This window comes from Ceratotherium simum, chromosome 32 (genome assembly GCF_057802395.1).
Source record: "Ceratotherium simum simum isolate JZ-2026a chromosome 32, ASM5780239v1, whole genome shotgun sequence".
In the NCBI taxonomy this organism is placed as follows: Eukaryota; Metazoa; Chordata; class Mammalia; order Perissodactyla; family Rhinocerotidae; genus Ceratotherium; species Ceratotherium simum.
The window spans coordinates 20,723,794-20,748,054 of NC_141931.1; the positions used below are offsets into that span (position 1 = coordinate 20,723,794).

General features: G+C 43.5%; 1 protein-coding gene across 2 annotated transcripts in view; it reads left to right on the forward strand.

The window, feature by feature from the left end:
- Positions 1–1,301: 1,301 nt before the first annotated feature.
- SEPHS1 (selenophosphate synthetase 1) overlaps positions 1,302–24,261 on the forward strand; it is a 28,549-nt gene continuing 5,589 nt past the window's right edge. The window contains exons 1-7 of one of the 2 annotated variants that reach the window (XM_004425357.3): positions 1,302–1,509; positions 4,266–4,535; positions 9,425–9,528; positions 11,529–11,636; positions 12,548–12,702; positions 15,793–15,883; positions 18,323–18,422. In XM_004425357.3, the coding sequence (XP_004425414.1) occupies positions 4,343–4,535; positions 9,425–9,528; positions 11,529–11,636; positions 12,548–12,702; positions 15,793–15,883; positions 18,323–18,422 (751 nt within the window). In that variant the 5' untranslated portion in view covers positions 1,302–1,509; positions 4,266–4,342. Of the gene's footprint in view, positions 1,510–2,129; positions 2,299–4,265; positions 4,536–9,424; positions 9,529–11,528; positions 11,637–12,547; positions 12,703–15,792; positions 15,884–18,322; positions 18,423–24,261 lie in introns of those variants that run through there. The other variant, XM_014783660.2, reaches the window with a different exon arrangement.

The following is a 24,261-nucleotide window of genomic DNA, read 5'->3' on the forward strand; positions in this document are numbered from 1 at the left end:
CCAAAACCCAACAACTCACAAAATCAATTTTAAAAGGGGAGGGATGAGGGGAATAAAGATATCCGTATCCTTCCTTGATTCTGGAGTATTGCCTGGAGATTGTGTGGACCTGTCTTCCCAGGTGATTCAGAGGCAAATCCAGGTGTGTCAACCACACAGTGATGCCAGTCTTACAAAAGTCCAACAAATCACATTCAAGCTAGGCTACTACATTCTTTCCTAACTTACGACAGTACACAGAAAGGACACAGAGAGGAGGAGCCTGTATCAGCCCGGTCTTCTAGGTTGCATCACTTCTGCATCCTCCCTTAGATTAAAACCCTGGGGAATTGTCAAGCAGAAATTTTAAGAATGAAAAAGGCATCTCGGTACCCTGCAAACCTGACGCGCAACCTAAAGCACAGTTCGGTTGCCAAAAACATTTCTGCTCAAAAACACATTTGGAAAATGCTGAACCACTCTAGAAAAGTTTGGTCGGCATTCCTCCACACTCCTCAGTTTTAAGGGAAGCCCTAAGATGTAGCATGAGAGCATTTTTGCTCTATTTCAATCAGCAGAGCATCAGGAAGTTGAGAGAAGTAATTTCACAAGCCGAAGCTCTCCTATCGGTGTTAATTGAAACCCATAGGGTATTAGGCTGCCATGTTTACTTGGACATGTGAAGAGCAAACAATGCAACTGAGGATCCGTAAGCTCTCACTTCCTACCAAGCGTATTCAACTTTCAAGAAACTGCAGGATGTGTGCATATTCACCAAGGCTCATCTTAACTCCTGAGCCGGGCTAAACAATAGAAGGGAGAGACGGTGAAGTCATTATTAATCAAACGCGCCGTTTGCTTTTAAATCTTTCATTGTAGCAGAGGCGGCTTTTCCTCTGCTCCTAATCTTTCTCAAATTCTTTCCACGGTCATTGTCCTCCAGGACAACACGCCGGGAGCGCTCGGGGAGCAGGTACAGCGACCCGCAGAGCGTGGCGCGGTTGAGCCGGGCCAGGTTTTGGAAAACATTCCCGGCCCTTCCAGCGGGTCAAGAAAAAGTAGGTGGCCTGGGCGCCAAAGGCGGCTGCCAATGCAACTCGCAACTTTTGAAATCAATCCTTTTTGCATCATGCAACGGATGCCACCGCTCCTCGGGTTTGCAACCCCCCACCCCTCCCCCGAGACCAATCATTGCCGCGCTCGGGCCTGCACACCGCCCCCGCCCCCTTCCCGGGCCGCACGCAGCCACCGAGCCGCTCGGGCCGCGGCCCGCCGCCTCTTAAAGGGAGGTAGCCGGCCCTTAAAGGCCCCTCGCGCGCGGCGCACGGCGGCCCCGTTCCCGGCAGGGGCCCGCCGAGCCAGGCCGAGCCCCCGCGGCGCCCAGGCGCGGCCCGGGGCCCTCCCGCCCTCCGCCGCCGGGAGCGGCATTTTTATTCAGGCGACGCTTAAGGGAGCCCGGCCGCGCCCGGTGCATTGTGGGAGCGCCGGAGTCCCGTTCGCGGGAGGAGGAGGAGGGCGCAAGGCGAACCGGTAAGCGCCCGGCTGGGGAGGGGGGGCGAGACACCAGGCTTAAAGGGGCATATTCGTCCGCAGGCCCATGGCGGCCGTGCAGATCCCCCTCCGGGCCGCCGGGGCCCGCCGGGAGCCGTGCACGGCCGGCGCGCTCCAGCGCTGCCTGGAGAGGGGCAGAGCCAGGGCTTGGTGGGGCCGCTTTAAAAAGAAGCACCGCCCGCGCCGCCGCCGCCGCCGCCGCGCGGAGCCGGGGAAGGAGGGAGGGAGGAGGGCGGGGGAGGAGTGGAGGGGGAGGGCGGCGGCGGCGACGCAGGGGTTAATTTTTTCGCCCGCCGACATTTTTGCGCGGCGGCGGCGGCGGCCCGCGCGCGCGGCGGGAGAGCCCAGCGCGGTCCCCTGGGCGCGGCGCGCGGCGCCTCCCGGCCCTCCCCGCCCCACGCGCGCGCCCTCCGGCCCGCGGGCGCCGCCTGACCCTGGGCGCCCCGGCCGCGCCCGCCCCGCCGCGGCCGGGGGCCCGCGGGCCGCGCGCCGCTCCCGTCGCCGCCGCCGGGAGAGCATGGCCCAGCCGGCGGCGCCGCGCCGCCTCCGCCCGGCCGCGGCCAGCCCGCCGCGCCGCGCCGCACAAAGAGCCCGGGCCCGGGGCGCCTGTAGAGGCGGCAGCCTGAGACTTAAGGTGTCCCCGAGTCCGGTCCTCCGCGCTCTGGCCGCCGCCTCGACGTGCGCTGCATGGGGAGCGCCGGGGCCCCGCGCCCGCGTCGCGGTGGCCACCCCATTGTCTGCTCCCTGGGCTTAGGGGCTGGGGGGTAGGTAGGTACCGGGCGGGGCTGCCCCTCTGCACCCCCACTCACTGCGCTCCCCCTGCGCCGTAGCCCGCTTTGCGCACTCGGTTACAAAAAATTTCAAGGTAGCCGAGAAAGAAAGGGTTAACCCTCGTCTTTAAATATTCATATCGTTGTTTTAAAGGTGTAAACATGCGGCTTTCTGGGTTGGAGTTGACTGCCTCTTCTGATGCAGATTGAACCCCCCCCGTTAATTACTCATTTCCCCCGAGCACTCCGCCCTTTCTCATCCCCTCCAAAAATGTACGGATTTATCTTTTTAAGGTTCGGATGTGAGTGTGTGTGTGATTTGGGTTTCTCGTTCCTTTTGGAATTTTAAAACTCCTGTGTGCCGTCTGGACTTAGGGTCTCTCAAACTTTTTCCCCCCTTAAAAATTTGGAAAGATGTAAATTATGTCTAAAAAGAAGTTAATCCCCCAAATGCCAAATTCCTCTCCCCGCCTTTTTTTTTGTTGTGTTTTTGGATAGGGGTTGCAGGTAGGAAAATAACTGGATGCCTCGTGAGTTGGATTTTTTTTTTTCCTGGTATGAGTGAGGTGGTGTTAAATGCGAGGCATTTTGTGAGGAAAGGACTGTTGTTTTTGATCCAGACCCTTCCAAGTTGAAGTGGTGGTAAACTTTTCCTAACTCTAAAATGGCTTCAAAGTTCCCATGTCGGTAAACTGGCTCTGCCCGCCTGCCGCCTTCGTTTTGGACAGGTTGTTCATGAATGTTGGAAGGTTTATTCCTGTACAGTTGTAGGTTTCAAACTGAAATCCTTGCTCATCCCAAACATGTTTTTGTAAAGTCGGTTTGGATTACTGCCCAAACTCGGGCTTTGTGAGATTTATTTTCAACTGGCGATGTGCTTCCCAGGGATCCAAAACTATAAATGGGAATTATGTTCTTAATCATAAATTTTGGAGGGGAAACCAACCCTAAAACTTGGGGCGTATGTAATTCTATGCCCAATAAAGTATCACTCGGCCGGTTTGTAAACCCTAGGAGCACATGTAAGTTTTTGGTTTAGCCCCAAAGGCCTCAAACTTAGAAGAGCTTGTTGCAGAAACTTCCAATGGTACCAAGTACCATAAATGTTAGTGATTTAGTAGGGTTTAATTTATCGTTTTAGTTCTGCAATGAAATGGTAATGAGCAGTAGCATGTTTTGTCAGCGATGTGTTTGTACTAGTTTGCTGGGTGGGATGTTTGCTTTCGAGGAAATAGCACTGCATTAAAACATTAGAGAACTTTCCACCGCTCTCTTTGAAGAAAATGATCCTTGTGGTGTTAAACAGCCATCCCAGTTTGCAAGTTGTGTTCTGTAGTGAGGCCTCCTATTAGTTTTGGATCGTGTTGTGTACTTTTGGCTCGGAGTGAAAACGTGTTTTTCTAAAATGAGACTTAGCATCATGAAGAATTTCATCAAACGCATTTCCATCCACATCCATTTCCCGCAGAGTTTCTATGAGACGTTTTATTTGTGAGATTGCAAAGGTTTTCCAGAAAAGTCGCTTTAGCCAGAATATTTAATTTCTGAACTGTAGTGCATCTAGGTTGACAGGTGAAGTGACAAGAGGTGTTCTCACGGTGCTGCCTGCTAGAACCCTTGGGGCTTAGTGTTCAAAATGGTGCTGTGTCACGGAAGCCTGCGGGCCCATAGTTCCTTCTTCAGAGGAGGTCTTCCTCGCTGCCCCTCAGAGCCACAGTTATAACACAGATGTCGGATCTTCCTCCGTAGAAGATGTCTGTGATGGTGTTGTCACTTTATCAAATGACTTGCCCTGACTTATGCATCTCTGTGACGAACTGTTGTGGCCCCAAATCACTTTCCCTGTGGTGTTGGTGATTTTAGGCCTTTTGACATTTATTTTTCACTATGGTGTGTTCCCTTGATTCTTGGCAAGTACTGGTGAGAATTCTTTAAATGGTGTCTTTGTGTCTTGGGGCTACCTAGGTGGATCTGTCAAGAAACCAGCCGGCTAGGAGAGGGAGGGGAGGAGCCCGGCTGTGAGACGTGTGGGCCCAAGAACCATGTCTACGCGGGAGTCCTTTAACCCGGAAAGTTATGAATTGGACAAGAGCTTCCGGCTAACCAGATTCACTGAACTGAAGGGCACTGGCTGCAAGGTGCCCCAAGATGTCCTGCAGAAATTGCTGGAGTCCTTACAGGAGAACCACTTCCAAGAAGATGAACAGTTTCTGGGAGCAGTCATGCCAAGGCTCGGTATGTGAACCGTTGTTTCTTTATACTTCCCTGAGTAAAGCGTCTCGGACTGCAGGCCAGTCAGTGAGTCAGAAACCAGACTTCTCTCCTCTCGTATTGCTTTTTTTTGTCTTTCTTTCTAAATTCTGTAAGGAGGATTCAAAGAGCAAAGAGGTGGTAACTGTGTCACGTTATTGTAACTTATTTGGAGGAAACACTTGAAAAGCATCCAGAAATGCATTCTAACCGTTTTTAAGCTATTAAGTATGTGATGGAGACAATTATATTACAGTAGAAGCATTTTTTATTAAATTGAATTTTCTGGTTAGCTGAGGATTAAGCAGAAACTCCTTTATGTCTTTACGTAAAATTTTCCTTAAAATGCTTGCATTGTCTTGGGAAAGGTGGTACTTCAGCATTGCTGTGCAGTACTTGGAGAGCAGTCGCGGGTCGGGGAGACCCTGGGGGTCCTCTGTAATATGCAGTGTGTGAAATACTTCTGTGGGGAGGAGGGAGAGGAAGACTGCTCCAGACACAGAGGGGAGGAGCAGACTGGACTGAATCTGTACTTGACCCCAGGACGTCTTCTGGAATTGAGAGCTGTGTTTTCTTCTTCACTAAATTCCTGAGGTCATTAGTGGTTTGCCTTTTCCCAAACATAGCGCTCAGAAGGAAATTCTAGGCGGTTGGGATGCTGTTTGTTAGCTTTTATTGTGTGGCTTGTTAAGTACGTTATGCAAGACCGCTATCACTTTGCTTTTTGAGTGTTTAGTGTGTATTCTAGAAGTTCCGAGGCTTTGTAGTTACGGTGTGTGACTTGATCAGCTTTCTTACGTAAGCTTTTTATTTCATTTATTTCCGCCTATTATTTTGTTGTGAAGACCTGTCTTACAACATTGGTTTTGAACCCAGGGTGCTCCTTTCTTCCCTAATATATAAGCAGATAAAAGCAGAGTTGCTTTGGTTGGGAGGGAGGAAAACACACACCCCACACTCTAGGGCCTGCAGGGCTCCTCGGGACTCAGTGTGAAAACTGTCCTCGTCTAGCTGATGTCTAAGCTGTGGAGAAATACCATGTGAATGAGTTGGAGTGGATGTCAGCTTACTTGTCAAGAAATAAGAATGTACTGAGAGGGGGCTGGCCCGGTGGTGTGGTGGTTAAGTTTGCGCAGTCCGCTTTGGAGGCCCGGGGTTCGCTGGTTCAGATCCTATGGACTGAACCTACACACTACCCATCAAGTCACGCTCTGGCGGTGTCCCACATACAAATTAGAGGAAGATGGGCACAGGTGTTAGCTCAGCCACAATCTTCCTGAAGCAAAAAGAGGAAGATTGGCAACAGATGTTGGCTCAGGGCCAATCTTCCTCACCAAAAGAAAAAAAAGAAAGAAAAAACTAAAAAAAAGAATGTACTGAGAAAGCTCTTAGTTTGTCAGAAAAAATAAGCTACTGAATGAGCAAAAACAAATGCAATAAAAACCTCATGGATAAAGTAATAATTCCTCTTTATAACTCCCCCCGGTTGATCTTTCTGAGCACGTGGGCATGCCACGCACTGTTAAGCGCTTTGATAATGGGGAGGGGGGTCATCTGTTCTTTCCAGTGGCCCTGTGTTGCTCAGGAAGGCTGGGTGACCCCTTCTGTCACTTGATCAGGCTCAGGACCTGGAATCCACGTCGTCCAATTCCTCCACCCACCATACTGCTTGTCCTCTGGCTTCTAAGTCCAGACGTGTTCATGGTGGGGAGAGGAGCTGCGTGAGCTGTAACTTAGCACTGGCAGAAGGGGACGGATTTCTGACAGCAAAGGAAGAGGCAGGAAAACACAGATGTCAGAATACAAAGGCGAAGGAGTCTGGTCACATATGGCTTTTGAGAAGTAAACGAAAGCCGTGGGACCCGTTGACAGAAAAATGCACATCCACAAAATTTTGCATTTGTGGCGTTCTGGAGGGGTAGACGGATCCCAGGTTACAAGCAGGTGGATGCTGAAGGAAGCAGAGTATGTATTAAAACCTTGTACAGAAGTGGTATATCTTAATGGCCAAAACTTTGCTTTGAAGTTAGATCTAGATTCATATCCTGACACAATCACTTACCAGTCACTAATGTTACTCTCGGCACATTGCTTAACCCTCTTGAGCCTCAGTTTCCCAATCTATACAATGGGATAGTAATGTTCACTGTTTGCGATTGTTGTGAGTACCAGAAATCATCTATGTATGTAAATGTACTGTGTATATCTGTACCCACATACACAGTACATACATGTGTGTGTATGTATATATGTATGTGTGTATATGTCTACACACACAAGTGTCTTTATCTGTTTTTAAATTTTTTCTAAGACTGTCGTATTTCCTTGATTGCAAGATGGCATTAATTGAAGGATGAACCATAATAGCTTTTAAATGCACACGTTTATTAGATGTATTCTAACTAATTTACAGTATTAAATGTATGCATTCTAAGAATCAGGTGAAATTAATTCTAATGTATTTTGTTTAATCCACTATATAAAAGAATATAATTTTAACAAAATTAATATAAACCATTACTAATGAAATGTTGGGGTTTTTTTGGTACTAGGTGTTTAAAATCTGGTATCTTACATTTACAGTGCATTTCAATTTGGAATAGCCACATTTCACATGCTCAATAACCTCGTGTGGCTAGTGGCTACCATACTGGACGGCACTAGACCCTTACTCTAGTAGGTAGTGGTGTCAAGGTTATGAGAGGACGTGGATAATGTGAGCTTCTCTTTAGCCCTAGGAACGTGCTCAAGAGTCATCAGTTAAAATGCTCTGATGCTAAGAAATTAAAAGCTTTACAAATCAATGAATTTAATTCAAATTTAAGATTACCCAAATTAGAAACATTTAAAGCTAACATTTAGCAACTATTTTTTAGTTTCTCTTTCAATAGTCCTGTAGTTTATATGAAAACCTAAAAGAAAACTATATTTCACATTTTTCCAAAGTGAATAGTAATATACTTGGAATAACCAGTTGTTGGAATGACCAATTTAGGGACAATCAGTATGAGTTAAGTTGTGATGCTTGCCCTGTTTCCACTCAAGTGCTGCAGAATGTTGTTAGATGGAATTTCTGAGAGGCTGCGCCATACACTGTTTAGATGAATTATTGCACACATTCTCGTCTAACACACATGAAAACTGATCACTGGTAAAGTGTTGTCTATTGTCTCAAATTTGTGAGACTTGCCATTCTGAAACTAACTCTCCATTCCCTAACTGGATCTTCCTCCAAGAGTTTCTGCTTTGCCATCTAGTGTAGTAAAAAATCAGCCTGCTTCACCGAGTCTGTGACTTTTCATTAAAACTTGATTTTATTTTTGCGTTAGTAATAATGGACCAAGACCTGGAAAATAAGGTGCCTCCATGCGCCGGCCTCTGTTGGGCACGTCGCTGTCATGGTGCTGAGATGGTGGTGCCGTAGCAATTTTACTTATGCACAATATGAAAGGTACCATCTACTCATTTCATTGTGGTTCGGATGCGATTTATTCCTATTTGGTTAAGAATTCTGAATTGAGAGGAGAGCATCCACTTGCTTCCTTTTGTACCTCATCCTGAGTCTTGCTCTGCCATTGGCTGTAGGGTTGCAAAGTTGGAATACTTCATAAGAGGGCGGGAGGGCATCCTTTTGAGACGTGTAGGAAAGCTCTCTGTTTATTCAGCTTATTTGGTGGGAAGGCCACTCTGAATTTGTAAAATATCTGCATTACAGGTGATTTTTAAAGAAATGTAGCCTACAGTAGCTAGTCTTGACTATTTCTAAACTGATTTCAGGAAAAGGGAATTATTTCTAATTAGCCCATCAGTTGTCTATATTATCTTTCTAAATATTCAGAAACAATTTTAAAATAAATTGAAATATTTCCCAGAGCTTGTTTAGCAAATTGGTTTTTTTCCCTGTTTGTAGTATAAATTAGTAAAGGTGACATTTATAAGTTTTTCACAAGGGGAATAACATGGAATTTTAAGGTTTCGTCTTAAAAATTGCTTTTGGGAACCTGTGTGAGAGAGAGATCACATAGATGCCTCAGTGTTAGGTACATGCTTGATTGGAAACAACGAATTGATGAATACCTGTTCTGGCTTTGTCCTTTTCTTTTCCTTTTTTTTTTTTTTTTTTTTTTTTGGTCACTTTCATTTTTGACTAAAATATAGAAGTAATAATAGGATTTTTATGGGGCCGGCCTGGTGGTGCAAGCGGTTAAGTGCGCACGCTGGGCTGCGGCGGCCCGGGGTTTGCAGGTTCGGATCCCGGGTGCGCACCAACGCACCGCTTGGCAAGCCATGCTGTGGCGGCGTCCCATGGAAAGTGGAGGAAGATGGCCACGTATGTTAGCTCAGGGCCAATCTTCTTCAAGAAAAGAGGGGAGGATTGGCATCAGATGTTAGCTCAGGGCTAGTCCTCCTCACACACACACAAAAAAAATGGATTTTATATGTGTAAAATATTTTACAGACTTTCTGTTGGGAAAACAGAATAATGCCTAAAGGTTCACTCAAAGTAACTATAGATAAGACGACCCAGGTATGCTATTCTCATCTTCAGAGAAATTCTCTATGGTGCCAGCCACGTGATAGAGTAACAAAGGAAGATTTCTGTCCAAGCCATCATTAGAGTCTAAAAATTTACTGTATTGAAGCTGAGCCTTCATGAGTAACAGATTTTATTCTCATTTTCTGTCTTAAGCTAGCTGTATGTTTCATGTTTATTTCAGTTATGCTTCTTGGTAGGAAACACACTGCTCTATTGGCAGTGTGCGGTGTTCCCTAAGTATCTTCTACAAAACTCTTCTTGTTCAGAACACTAATGGTGTAAAATGAAATGGCTTTTCCTTCTGATTTTCGGATGATGATGACTTCCGTCTTTGCAGGCATTGGAATGGATACTTGTGTCATTCCTTTGAGGCATGGCGGTCTTTCCTTGGTTCAAACCACGGATTACATTTACCCCATCGTCGATGACCCTTACATGATGGTAAGTTTGACCTAATGTGTTTTTATATCTGGAGCTGCTTGTTCGTTGGGTTTTGGGTTGTGGCTGGAGTTTTGTGTATGTGTGTGGGTTTTTGTCTTTGTTATGTCCAAATTGTTCTCATCCCACCGCTGCCCTGACTCTGGCAGTCACGACGATTGGATCTCACACTTGGGCCTGGGCTTAAAGCAGTGAAGGCAGACGTGGGGAGTCCGTGTGCTGCTTTTGTACTTGAGTGTGCGTCTGTGTGAGAGCACCTGTTGTCTACTAAGCATGTCTGTTGACTGACGTGTTTGTAGTTTTCTTCTTTCGTTCCTGTACCTTTCCTTCTTTGACATTTGTAGAATGTCCACACTCCTGTGTTTCTGGCTAGAGATGTTACCATAGTCTCCAGTAGGACTGATCCTAGATGTTTCCTTCCAGAAATAAGGAGCTTAGCATCTCATCACAGTTCAACTTCTTGACCACTTAATCTGATTCTGGTCACTCTCCTGGTCACTGTGTTGTATACCACTGTGTAGAATAAGTATCTAAACTACTGAATTAAAGTTCCCAACTACCGATCATGCTCTGCTCTCTGCTTAGATGCTTTCCAAATTGTTCATTGCATGGTTGCAGCCAGCATCCCCTCAATCTGCCCAACTTGAACCCTTCTACCCTACCGGCCAAGAGGAGTGATGAAGGGCTTGGGAGAATCCTGTAGTTATGAAATACTAGAGGTCCTTCCTGTGTGCCTCGGGCGCTGGGATCAAGCCGCACACACAAGGACTTAGGCCGTGAGGTCGCTAAATGGGGGGAGGGCGGTGTTCACCTCTCAGATGCCATTGACAAGCATGCAGGTTACTAGAAACCTGTTTGGCCTCTGCATGTCCATCTGTTCTCTCCTCTAGAGCAGGACACCTGAGAGACTGAGGTGTGCCACACCCCAAGTTTCCTACCTCACCAGGTGGCAGAGGTGGCTAGAACCAGAATTCATCCTTTTTCCAGCATCTCTTAAGAGCATCTGAGAGAGCCCAGAACAGGAGGGGCAGTAAACGGCTGCAGCCCTAACCAGCGCCTGGCACCTCCGAGTCACAACCCACCTGTTGCCCTCATCACAGTTGAAAGTGAGTCACAGAGGGCTACTGAGCTCGCTTGATCTGCCAGGAACTCGTCAGAAAACCTAGCCAAGCCATCAAACGGCCACTAAGAATGATAATACTTTGGAGTTGGATTATCCTTATGTCAGAATAAAAATGTGTTGTTTTCTTCTTTACTGTCTAGGCAATGGCAACTTACATTAAAAAATCTCCAATGGTGATAAAAAAATCTTCATTGTGGCATTTCTAATATGTACTGCTCTAAAGTCCCTTAATAAAATCGCATAGTTTACTGGGAAATGCTTCTCTTTTTCTTTAAAAAACAACCTAACTTCAGGCCTGGGTGTGTTTTATTTCTTCCATTTTTTGGTTTCTCAAACAAGATGATTTCCCTGTTTATTTCCCACAGCCTTGAAAAGAAGCTACAAACATTTCTCTATTTCAGTGTATAGAGACCGTCTTCTCTGTAACTGATAAAGTCAACATTTTTTTAGAATCTGTTTGGGATAAGTGGCTGTTTCCAAGTTTGCTTCAGGACAGTTGTTTTCCAGCTTTTTCACTCCATAACTCTTCCTCCCAAACCATCAACTCCCACCTCGCTTCCCCCCAACGTCTCCCCTGCTCCCCGTTCCCCATCTTAGTAAACTGCCGGCTTCTCGCAATATTCAGAATGAGAGAGAGCATGGAAATGTGTTTGTTCTGCACAAGGAAGAAAAGGTGGTGACAGGAATGTCTGAGAAAGTGTGAACGGCCAAGTGGTGCTGTGGTTAAGGGCAGGTCGTGATCTGCACGTCGCAGACACTGAGGCCCACATCCCTGGAAAGTCCCCGAGTTCTCCTGGGAGGCGCTCCGTACGCTCGCTCTTTGTGTCTGCACGTGGAAAGTCCCTTGGTTGTCCTTTCTCACATCTCCCCTCTCTTCCAGGGCAGGATAGCATGTGCCAATGTCCTCAGTGACCTCTACGCCATGGGGGTCACAGAATGTGACAATATGCTGATGCTCCTTGGAGTCAGTAATAAAATGACCGACAGGGTAAGTGGGAGATCGTACAGCTGCTTACTGGTCTCTTGTCTTGGTCGCATCACTTGACTGGTTAGCCCTTCATGCCCACATCTGTAACATGAGGAGCCCAGGCTGCGTGGCTGCTGTGTCCTGTCCAGCCCTCCGCTTTTTGGCAGCTATCGGTAGATTAAAATAGAGCGTCTGGCCTATTCGTATTTTCATTTCTGCCATCTGCTTCCCTTTCTTTCTTCTGGATAGACTGAAGCCAAGACATTTTGTTTTAGTAAAGTCTAGGCCACTGTAATAGCACCTCCACACCAGGCTTGTGGACTGGCCTAGCCTTATAGACCCAGGGCATGTACTCAGCTAGTCTTGGGATCCTTAAGGACCCCAAGGCTCGGGGGGCCGGCCCCGTGGTGTGGCGGTTAAGTGCACGCACTCTGCTGCTGGCGGCCTGGGTTCAGATCCTGGGCGTGCACTGATGCACCGCTTGTCGGGCTATGCTGTGGCGGCCTCCCATATGAGGTGGAGGGAGATTGGCGCGGATGTTAGCTCAGGACCAGTCTTCCTCAGCAAAAAGAGGAGGATTGGCATGGATGTTAGCTCAGGGCTGATCTTCCTCACAAAAAAATAAATAAATAAAAAAATAAAGAGCTGGCTCAGGTATAGAGCAGCCTGTGCACCTCGTCACGTCCCAGTGTTTACTTCTTTGTTGTCTGGGCTTTGTTCAAATTGTAACCTAGAACATCTCCCAGCTTTTGATAAGCTGGCTACAATATAAACTATTCCCTACTTACATCTGTTACTCCCTGCCCCTTCTGTGACTTACATGACTGCCTCTAGGGTTTTATGATCCTTTTTGTAACTACAAGTGTAAACTCTCTTTTCTGGGTTTTGAACTGAATTATGTGACTTTTAATTTGTGTCCTTTTAAACCCTAGGAAAGGGATAAAGTGATGCCCCTAATTATACAGGGTTTTAAAGATGCAGCAGAGGAGGCAGGCACATCTGTAACAGGCGGCCAAACAGTGTTAAACCCCTGGATTGTTTTGGGAGGAGTGGCTACGACTGTCTGCCAGCCCAATGAGTTTATCATGTAAGTGGATTTTGTTTCTTGTCACCTGGCCTGATTCTCTTTTTCTTTTTTTAAAATAGGTATATTGAGATATAATTTGCATACCATACAATTCACCCATATAAAGGATATAATTCAGTGGTCTTTGGTACATTCACAGAGTTGTGCAGCCATCAACCAGAGTGGATTTAAAACATTTTCATCACCCCAGCAAGAAACCTGTCCCGCTTGGCTGTCACTCCCTGTTCCCTCTACCCCCAACCTGGCGTCTTTCACTTTACATAATATTAGCATAATATTTTTAAGGTTCATCCATTTTGTAGCATGTATCAGTACTTCATTCCTGTTTTATTTAAAATTTTAGATTTTTTTATTGAAGTATAATTATTATAACATTTCACACAACATAAAATTCAACTTTTTAAAGTATACAATTCATTGATTTTTAGTATTCATGAGGTTGTGCAACCATCACTACTGTTGAATTCCAGAACATTTCCATCACCCAAAAAAAGAAACCTTGCATCCATAAGCAGTCACTCCCAATTCTCTCCTTCCTGCATTGTCAGGAAACCAGTAGTCTACTTTCTGTCTCTATGGATTTGCCTATTCTAGACATTTTATATAAGTGGAATCATACAATATGTGATCTGTGATGGGCTTCTTTAACTGAGCATGTTTTCGAGGTTCGCTCATGTTGTAGCATGGGTCAATGTTTCATTCCACTTTATGGCTGAATAATATTCCATTGTATGGACATACCACAATTTATCTATTCATAGGTGATGGACCTTTGGGTTATTTCAACCTGTGATGAATGATGTTGCTGTGAACATTTGTGTGCAAGTTTTTTGTGTGGACATAGGTTCTGATTCTCTTGGGTATGTACCTAAGAATTACTGGGTCATGTGGTAACTCTCTTTAACTTGAGGAGCCATCACACTGGTTTCCAAGGTGGCTGCACCATTTTATATTCCCAACAGCAATGTATGAGAATTGCAGTGTCTGTACTCCCTCTCTAGTATTTGTTTTATTGTCTGTCATTTTGATAATAGCCATCCTAGTGGGTGTGAAGTGATATCTCACTGTGTTTTGATTTGCATTTACCTGGTGGCTAATGATATTGAGCATCTTTTCATGTGCTTTCTGGCCATTTCTAGATCTTTGGAGAAGTTTCTCTTTGAACACAAGTGTGACATTCCATGTTTGATGTCTTGTTAAGAAAAGCCACCCATCCTGAAGGAAGTAGACACTCCACTTATTTTGTGAATAGGCACTGATAGGTACTGTGTTCACGTGGTCCAGAATTCAAAAGGTATAAAAGGCTCTTCAGTGCAAAGTCCCTCCTCCATCCAGCATCACCACTTTCCCTTCCTGGAGGCTCCATGTTTAGCAGTCTTGGGTATTCTTAACCAATCTACTATTGACGTTTAGATTATTTTCAATTATTTTGACATTACAAATAGTATTCCAGCGAGTAACCTTATCCATAGGTCATTGTGCACATGTGTGAATCTATTGGTAAGAAAATTTTCAAAATGGAATTGCTAGGTCACGTGTATATGTAATCTGATAGACATCTCCAGGCTGCCCTGTGGAGGCTCCACCAGTTTATGCTCCACCAGCAGTGAATGAGTGTCCATTTCCCTGTGTCCTAACCGCCACAGTGTGGTAAACTTCCTGGTCTTTTTCAGTGCGTCTGGTGGTTTAAGCCTTACTCCTATGAGTCAAGTTGAGCATACTTTTCATATATTCATATCTTTTGGCCGTATTTTTAATTGATGGGAGCTCCTTTTAGACCCATTATCTGACAGCTTTCATGTTAAGGATCTTGCATTACTTACGACCAGGTTTTATTTTCCTATGTTTTATGTCAGTAGTTCTGAAACTTTCCACTTAGTTGGGACAAAAGATCCTAGAGTCCATCTGTCTCACCCATTCCAGCTTTCCAGTAGAAAAAGAGCTTAGTGGTAGCAAACAATTAGAGAGGAAGAATTAATAAAACAAGCATCAATGAATTTTTTGTCAACAACATGTATTTACTTTGTAAAATGTGAATAGCCTATTAGCATGGTTATATTTCATAAAATATTGCCCATGAATTTAAAAATAACCCAGTAATTTTATCACACTTAACTTGACATGAGTTTGTAGGTTGCACATAACCAGTGATATGCAAGAACGTATCAGCTTTAAGGTATGGCTGAGTCAGAACTGAAAAACATTTATGTCTTAAGGTCTAGTTTTTGGAAAATGAGTTTCTTGTCTACTGTCACAGAATTAATACTTTTTGAAGCTAACGGTGGATACAAGTACAAGATGAGCTGGGGAGTTAGTTGATTTTCAGGCCTGTGCCCCTGGCTTTTTCATCCATTTGGGTGAGGATTTGAGTCATCCAGCATCGGGGTGGAACAGCCGTGTGGACAGCTTCTTGAACTGAGACAAGAAGACAGAGTGAGGATGCAAGTGTAATAGCAGTTTTCTTTGGGAGATCAGTGTTTTTGTTTTAGGGCTGCCTTTTTAGTATTTGCCTTCTGTCTTTAAGACAGACCAACCAGGTGCCAAGTAGGAAACTTACTGGTCAGTCTGAGTTTGAAAACTTTGGTGCTGAAATCACCAAAACATTAGACCCACAGACTTGAGCCAAATTCGATTGCCTGAAAAATCCCGCAGCCTGAGAAATAGCACCTGCATGTCTCCCATATATGTGATCATTAAAAACGGTCTTTGTTCCAGAAGTCTTGTTGCCTCAGAACGGTGGTGGGTCTGCATTGAAAAGGATAGGTGAGCACGGCTGAATTAGGGCCTGAGGAGGCCTTTGAAGGCTAAGTGGTCTGCTTCTTTGTACATTTTTTTGGAATCATTGTAGTAAGTCGTTGGCCTGTATGTTTAAGTCTGTGGGCTCTTCGATTGTCTTTTAATGTTTTGTTCCAGCAGTAGCCTCAGTGGCAAGTCGCAAGGCTCTAACACGGGTGATAGTGGCTTAAATTTAAGTAAGTGTTTGTGAAACCAAATGTGTTTTTAACAGCCTTTTTTTTCTCCTGTTTAACCGATGATGAATTTATCTCCTTGGTTGATTTGACTAGCACCTGCCCTTGTTTTTTCCTTCAGGCCAGATAACGCAGTGCCAGGGGATGTGCTGGTGCTGACGAAGCCCCTGGGGACACAAGTGGCCGTGGCCGTGCACCAGTGGCTGGATATTGTGAGTGAGCGGCTGCCTGTGGTGGGGGAGGGGGAGCTGACCAGCAGTGTTCAGGGGCATGGTAGGTTTAGTGGTGGGGTTTGGAGAGAAGGGGCAACCACTCTACACGTCAGGTCAGATGAGTGTCTCTAGTCTGCCGGTGCTGGAGTGTGCTGCTACAGGAAGACGGAGCTGCTCCTGAAGTAAATGCTGCTTCTCGTCCACAAAGTAAGCCCTTCCCCTTGGACGTGTTTTAACATGGTTAAGATCTATTAGAGCCTCTCAAGGTTAGCAGCTTGTCTTCTAAAAATGAGCCCCCTGGTGGCCTTGTGCTTAAGTTGGCGCACTCCGCTTTGGCTGCCTGGAGGTGGCGGGTTTGGATCCTGGGTGCAGACCTACACACCACTCATCAAGCCATGCTGTGGAGGCGTCCCATATACAAAATAGAGGAAGATGAGCATGGATGTTTGCTCAGGGCCCATCTTCTTCAAGCAAAAACGAGGAAGATTGGCAATAGATGTTAGCTCAGGGCTAATCTTCCTCACAAAAAAATAAATAAATAAAAATGAGCCCCTTTAGTGCTACCACCAGGGAATTTAGTGTCTGTCAAGTCCTTATAGAAATCCTAGGAATTCTCCATATTCTTTTATTAAATCAAAGTTTTGTGCATTGAACGCTTAAAGTAGGTAAGCCCAGCTTGCGGCTTCAAAGATAATCTGTGAAGAGACTTTGGGAGGCAGTGGGTTCGGCTTATTTGGTGCTGAGATAGCTTTATCTTATCTTAAACATCACTAAAAAATAATATGGAGGAGAATGTGTGGAAAGTGTGGTGTTTGGGGTATAAATAAGGCCAGGATTATTGACAGTTTAAATTATTTTAGTCATGGGGCTTTTGGTTGGTTTTTTTGGTTGTTTTTGTCTTTTTAAACTAATTAGTAACTCAGAATGTGTTGATGAATAATTACCTCATGGAGAAAGCATCTAGAATATGAAGATATTTATCCTGAGTCACTTTTCCCCTGAGCTATAATCATACTTCACTTAAGACTTTTTTCATTGCCGTAACAACTCAAAAACTAATACGATCGTGGTATACTCTCACATATCTTATTGCTTTTAATTTCTACAACTGTCATCTGAAACTACCGGTCCTGAGAAACAGTTGAAAAAGAAGAATAGTTATATGTTATTCCTCAGCCGGGTGTATGTTGGCTTGATACAGCAGAGTAGAGAAAATCTCTTGGGCTGCCACGTTCTTTAGTTATTTCTCCCTTCTCCTCCGGTGATGATGGGGACACTTCCAATCGAGTGTGGTGATTTGTATGTTAGATTGGAGGGCTGTTACAGGGCAGTAGTCTCAGAGCAGCTTTCTAGTACGACTGCCCGGGCCCGAGTTTTTAACCGGGGTGGGGAAGCAGCTGAGGGAAAGGAGCATCGATGAGGAGCGGTGGGTTCCTTCCCTTCTCCCCACCCCCAACCTGGCACAGCCCTCGCTTTTTACCAGTTTTTAAAAAATGCTCAGAATTTTAAAAAGCAAGTTCCAAAGACTGTGTAACAGCACAATACCCTTCTTGTAAAGGTCAGAAGCAACGGAAGAGTATATTGTATAGGCATCGATACATATGGGAATACTGTTTTTTGAAAGGCAGGGGAATGGCAAGTATAAAATTCAGAATAGTTATTCCCTCTGGGGGATAAAGGAGGAACACGTCGATAGACTGAAGTTAGTGCGTTGAGTGGTAGGTTACTGGGTGTTATTGAAACAGTGAATGAGTGCGTGAGTGATCATGGTCCATCATTACTGGACCATGATGACAGGATGTTATCAACCCAGCGTCGTGATGCTAGACTCTTTGAAAATCCGACTGAGGAAAAAAGGGAAAGACCCCAAAGCGATACCCTCTGTGGTCACCCAAGGCTGTCCTTGATGTGCGTCCAGTGGAAGTTGTCCTTGCATTTGTTTGTCCATCAAGATGGCTTGATCCAGAACTCAGGTGAACTCAGCACAAGTGTAATTATATGGAGAATGAAAGCCCTCGGCTTAAGAGGGCAGATGGGAGAAGAACCAAAGGGCGTTCAGAACTACTCGCAATGTGGTTTACACCCCCGCAGAGGAGAAGCTACACCGGTGTTAGCACACCTTTTTACTGCCCTCACATGGCAGCCGTATGTCCTGCTGGGTTTACCTATCCAGCAAGCTGCGGAATTTGACTGGAGAAGTGTGGCTTGAGAAGAGAAAAGAAACCATGATGATATGTCTAATGGACACCTAAAATAATAGTCACAGGAAAAAAAAGTGAGAAAACTTAATTTTGTGTACAAAATCAGGTAAACAAAACCCTCCAGAAGATGACACTGAAAAAAGTATGTTCTTTTTCTCAGTAGTTGGAAGTAAAAGTTAATCACCTTTTTCCTATCTTTTCTCTCTCTTTGATTTTCTCCTATCTGTGTTCCTATTAGCCTGAAAAGTGGAACAAAATTAAACTCGTGGTCACCCAAGAAGATGTGGAGTTGGCGTACCAGGAGGCGATGATGAACATGGCGAGGCTCAACAGAACAGGTACTGGGGCGGGAGGGCTGCCCACTGCACGGGTGGGCGAGCTTTCTGAAGAGGGCCCGGGTGGGAAGGCGTTTAGTCTTTACGGGCCACGTATGGTCTCAGTTGCGTATTGAATCCCCCCCACAACTCGTTAAACATGTTAAAAAAGCCATTCTTAGCTGGAGAAACAGGCCATGGGCCAGCTTTGGCTGGTGCCTGCAGACCCTCTTCTGTTGGTTCCTGGTTTGGGGTCCGTGGGTCTCTAGTGGGACTCCAAATACATTGTGTGTTCTTGACAGAAATGCCCGTTAGCTGTGACCGGCATTAGAGAAAGTAAGTGCGCAGTGACTAGCCTAAACAATATGTTAGACAGGTCGTCAGGTCACGCACGTGTTTTTCTCCAGCTCCTTCATTTGTGCACTTGGAGCTCTGCACGGTACTGTGGCTTCACCAGCATCTTTATTCCCCCTTGGGCTTAGAACCTCACAGTGAGAACAGCACCGGACGCAGAGCAGAGGCAGCGTAAATGTGGACGGATTAATGAATTCAGTTTCTGAGTCTGTGAAATGGAGAGTTGGGGTTATATTTTCTCTGTCGTCTTTGAATTCTAAATTTCTGTGATTATGGGCAGTATTGAATTCCTCTGTGCCCCAATAAAAACGGAAAAGAAATTTATATAGCATATTTTCAGAAGTATTTGACTTATTTTTTAATTTGTGTTGACATTGTTAATTCCTAGGTTTGGGTATATAAATGAGTAATGATGACATTCATGTCATAATTTTTTTCTTCACATTTTATTTCTAGTCTAAGCTTCCTAATGCTGATAAAAAGTAATAATAATAGTGATTACCATTTATTTGCTAGTTATTAATGTAACCAGGAACTTGACATACTTACTCATTTAATTCTTATGACAAGCTTATGAGGTAGCTATTATTATCCTCATTTTACAGAGAGATTAAGTAACTTGCTCAAGGTCACACAGCTAATCAGTGGTGGACCCAGGATTCGAAACCAGATATGCTCATAATGTTTTGAACCCACTGCTTATGATGCTTTTAAATATTATGCCCTGTTCTTCTCAACGATTTACTAAGAAATTGAGGCCATTTCACAGTCTTTGTGCATGGTAATGGAACAGTACTTTGGTACTATGCTAGGAGTTTTAAAAGCAGTTTAAAATAAAACAGGATGGTTCAAGAGCCAGAATTCATTTTCTGGAAAGCAGCAAGGCTTGTCTAGGGAATCACTTGATAATAGTTTAAGCATCTTATACTTGCTTTTTATTGGCTTTCATACGTGTATAGAAAGTACCAGATGTATTTTATAATTAAGAAGGAAGCTCTTCTTGTGGGTCTTTCAAGTCCTCACCTCTGAACGGCCAGAGGAGCTGTTTCTGGAGAATTCGTGAGGGTTGCTCTTTGTAGGTAATTTGGAAACGAACCAGCTTTTAGAATGTCAGCTCCAGGGAGCAGGAGTTTTCGTTCTTGTGCACTGCAGTGTCCCCAGCACTTAGAAGAGTGAAAGCACACCACAGGTGCTCATTAAACACGGATCCGGTGAGGGAGCTCTGCGTATCACGCGTGAGTCATTCTTCTTGGTACTTCATGGGCATTTTCTTTTTAATAATCCTGTGAATTGGATCCTGTTTTTCCCCTTTGGCAGAAAGGAAGTACATGTAAGAAATTCATGCAGATCCTGTTGTCAAACCTAAATGTAACTACAAAAACTGCTGTTTCTCTGACACCACACATTCCATCTACATAAGCCAGTGTCGGAAATACATACTTTTTATCCTGAAAGTACTGATTTTTCTCTGTCATCAATTGCATGTAGTATTTAAGGACTTGGGTTGTGTGGCATCCTATTTTGGAACTTTGAAGATACTTGAAGTTCAAAAATCTTGTCCTGGACAAAATCACTCTTCATTTAGTACTTGCTTGGGAGTCCCGAGCCAGCAATCAGAAATGCATTTGAAAGCATTTTTCTTATCTTACCCCTTCTATTGTTCAATTTCTCCAAATGAGTTGGAATGAAATATGTGTAATACTTAAGCCATGAGGTCTCCAATTATTAAAAAAAAAAAAAAAGAAAAATGAGATGTTAGCGTTGACCATGGGATCTTTAAAGATCTCATCTGACACTCTGATTTTCAAGTTAAAATGTGAAAAGAGATTTTTTTCCAACATCAGTCTTTCCCACCTTCTTTATTAAAACTTTTAAATTAGATACTGAGTTGATACAGGAGAATTTTATAAGATAAGTGCAGGACTTAAGGAACAACAGTGCAGCACCATGTGCCCACCATCTCGTAAGAAACAGCATGGCCTTGGAAGCCCAGAGGTGTCCCTCGCACACCCAGCTCCTGGATTCCTGCTGAAGGGTGACCACTGCTGAATCTAATGTTTATTCTCATGCATTTTGAAGTATTTTTATCACATAGGCTTGGCTTGTATCCTTAGACAATAAGTTTTGCATTTTTCGCTTTATTGAATCTTACCTGTCTGTTTTTCTTGGTGTTGGGTCTACCATGTTCCTGAGTGTCATCCCTGGTGTGTGGCTGTATTCATTCATTTCTCACTGCTGGTGCCCGTGTGTAGGAGGTCAGTAGTGCCTCAGCTTTTCTAGATGGTGCCAAATTGTTGCCCAGAGTGGTCGTACACCACAGTGTACAATGATGCGCTACATTTAAAAAGGTTCCTTAATATCTCTTCTCTTCCCGTTTATTTTATATATTTTTTTTACTCTAAAAAATCATATGCTTATTATAGAAGAGTTTTTAGACAATGAAAAAAGGTGAGAAAAAACATTGTCCGCGATGTTATCCACCACCCCAAATTAGCGTCTGTTAATATTTTTATGTATTGTTGTAGGAGTTTTTTCTGTTTGGTTGGTTGGTGGTTTACTGTTGTTTTATTGTTAATATTTTAAACTAGGGGTTATCATACATTTTATGTGTATTTTGAATCTGCTTTTATTCATTTAACATTACTAAATTTTTTCCATATTATATAATCCTAGTACACATAATTTTTAGTGGCTAGATGTTCTACCAGAGACACGTACCAGAATTAATTTACTTTTTGCCTACTTTTGAACAATTTGTTAGAGATTAAGTTTTTCTGTAATTTTTTTCTGCATTCCAGGAACATATCTTTGGCTATATTCCAAAGTTGAATTGTAATTACTTACTTCTTTGTCTTCACATGTTCTCATCACTTACAACTGAGGCTTTTTACTCATGTTTCTGTTCTGTGTCACTCAAACTGTATAAGGAGTCTTTTTCCTTTTTTTGGTCCTTCAAATTAAGTAATTTTAACAATAAGAAAGTGATTTGTAATGGCTCTGTTTTTGTCCATATGGATTATTAGTTTGCTTGTATTTGAGCCTTTAAGATTCCCCCATCCTCCTTTTTTATAAATCATAGGTAGGGATACAATATGGCAGAATGCTTGTGGTGGAGTAAATGGTCATTATCTAGGAAAATTACATGGGCATTTATTTTGACCTAGTAGTCCACCTTCTGTGGATCTGTCCCAAAGCTACAGTAGCAAAATATGAAATGACATATCTACAAGGCTCTTCACTGAAGCACTGTTTAGAATTGCAAAAGAAGGAAACAATCCAAATGCCCATCAGTAGATGACTGAATTCTCTAGTCTGCCTGCACACAGTGGAATACTCTACAGCTATAAAAAGGAATGGGAGATCTTTATTACCAGGGAGCTATCTCCAGGGTATGATCAAATGAAAAAAGCAAGGGATGGAAACATGTATGTGTGTGCTACATTTTGTGTGTTCATATATGAATATGAGGTAGTAATATGTATATCACACTTTCAAAGAGAAGCAGTGGAAAAATAAATCATTAATAAAAATTGTTACATGTAAGAGGGAATAGGGAAGAAGCAGATCCTCTCTGAACATGCTTTGTTTTATAAGTTTGACTTTGAAATAAATGTTTTATATAGTTTTCTATAGTTAAAAAATTAAAAAAAGAGCATATCTTACACATGTAAACCAAATCAAAACAAAGTTGCCTAACAAATACCAAGTTAGTAGCAAAACCACACGGGGAAGAATTATTTCAAGTCATGTTGAGCCTGGTATTTTCAGTGTATATCCTCAGGACAAAAACCCACAAAAGTATCTTTTTGTATTCAGTGGGTTTGTGTTTGTGGGAATGTTGATATAGTAAGATAAAGCAAATAAATTAATGTAGTTAGAAACAAGGAATTTAAGAATAATAGAAAAGAAAGAAGATCAAAGAAGCTAAGTAGAAACTGTAATCTTTAATTTGGAATTATCCATATGAACTCAAGATTTTTTTCCTCTAAAAATGCTTATTTCTGAGCCTATTGTGGAGGCCTAGAAACAGTGATGACCCAGTATTAATGAACTCCTGGTTCTCAAATTCTGATCTGAAAATTACCGTTTGCCACTAAAAAGCACCATGACTCCTTGGGGAAATGCCTGATTCCAACTCTGGGACAGGAAATACAAAAGAGAAGCCTGGGACATCCTGTGCCTGAAAGTAATGGAGCTTTCAACAACCAGCGGGACATGTCACTTCACCGTAACGTGAAGAGGCTCCCACCAGTCAAATGGGGGGAGGGAGGAGACAGTTTGAGAATCAAAAAGAAGAGTGACTGCAGTCAGTTAAGTGTATCAAGTATCGTTATTGATATTATTGATATCAAATGTAATATCAATTTTGTTGGTATGATAATGGTATTGTGGTTATGGTAACAAGTCTTTATCTTTTAGGGGTACATACAGAAATATTTATAGGTGAAGTGCTATGGCTGGGGTTTGCTTTAAAATTATCCACCCAACCCACACCCCCAAACAAGTGGGCAGGAATAGATGAGACCCCAGCAGAAAGGTGGTGATGGTGGTATCGTTGGGTACATGGGAGTTCATTGTAGTATACTACTCTTTCTACTTTTGTGTTTCAGTAAAAGTTTCATAATAAAAATGAGCAATAGTAATTCCCCATACAGCAAAGAAGTGTTAATCAGTACTTTAAAAATGGAATCTCTATTACTGACTAGAGGATTCGGTGTGTTCTCTTATATATTCTAGTCCTGAAAGCTCATCCAAGATGGCACTGGGAAGAGCTTCTGAAGTGCAGGTCACGGCTTTATTAAATGTCATTGGCTACTTCATTGTACTAGGTACAGACATGTTGATAGAATGGTATGTCTGGTTGCTTAGCCACCATGATAGACTAGAAATGTCACTTCTCTCTGCCTCTGTTGTTGAGAAGGCACCTAAGTAAGAGATCTTGGTCTAAAAAGAGGAAATGTATGGCCAGCCCCGGTGGTGTAGTGGTTAAGTTTGGTGTGCTCCGCTTCGGCAGCCCGGGTTTGGTTCCCGGGCACGGACCTACACCACTCATCTGTCAATGCCCATGCTGTGGTGGTGGCTCACATACAAAAAAAGGAAGATTGGCAGCAGATGTTAGCTCAGGGCAAATCTTCCTCGGCAAAAAAAAAAAAGTGTACCAAAAAAGGCATTAACTCAAGACTACTTGTGTGAACATAGGGCATATTCCATTTCATGAGAAAGAGGTATTTAATTTTTAAAATTTAGGCTTTCAGTCACTCTCCCCTAAAATGAAATACTTAGACATGAATCTAACAAAATATGTGTGAGATCTATATGAGGAAAACTGCAAAGTTTGATGAAAGAAATCAAAGAAGATGTAAATAAATGGAGAGGTATTCCATGTTCATGGATAGGAAGATTCAATATTGTTAAGATGTCAGTTCGTCACAACTTGATCTCTATATTTGGTGAAATCCCAATCAAAATCCAAGCAAGTTATTTTGTAAATATCAACAAACTAATTCTC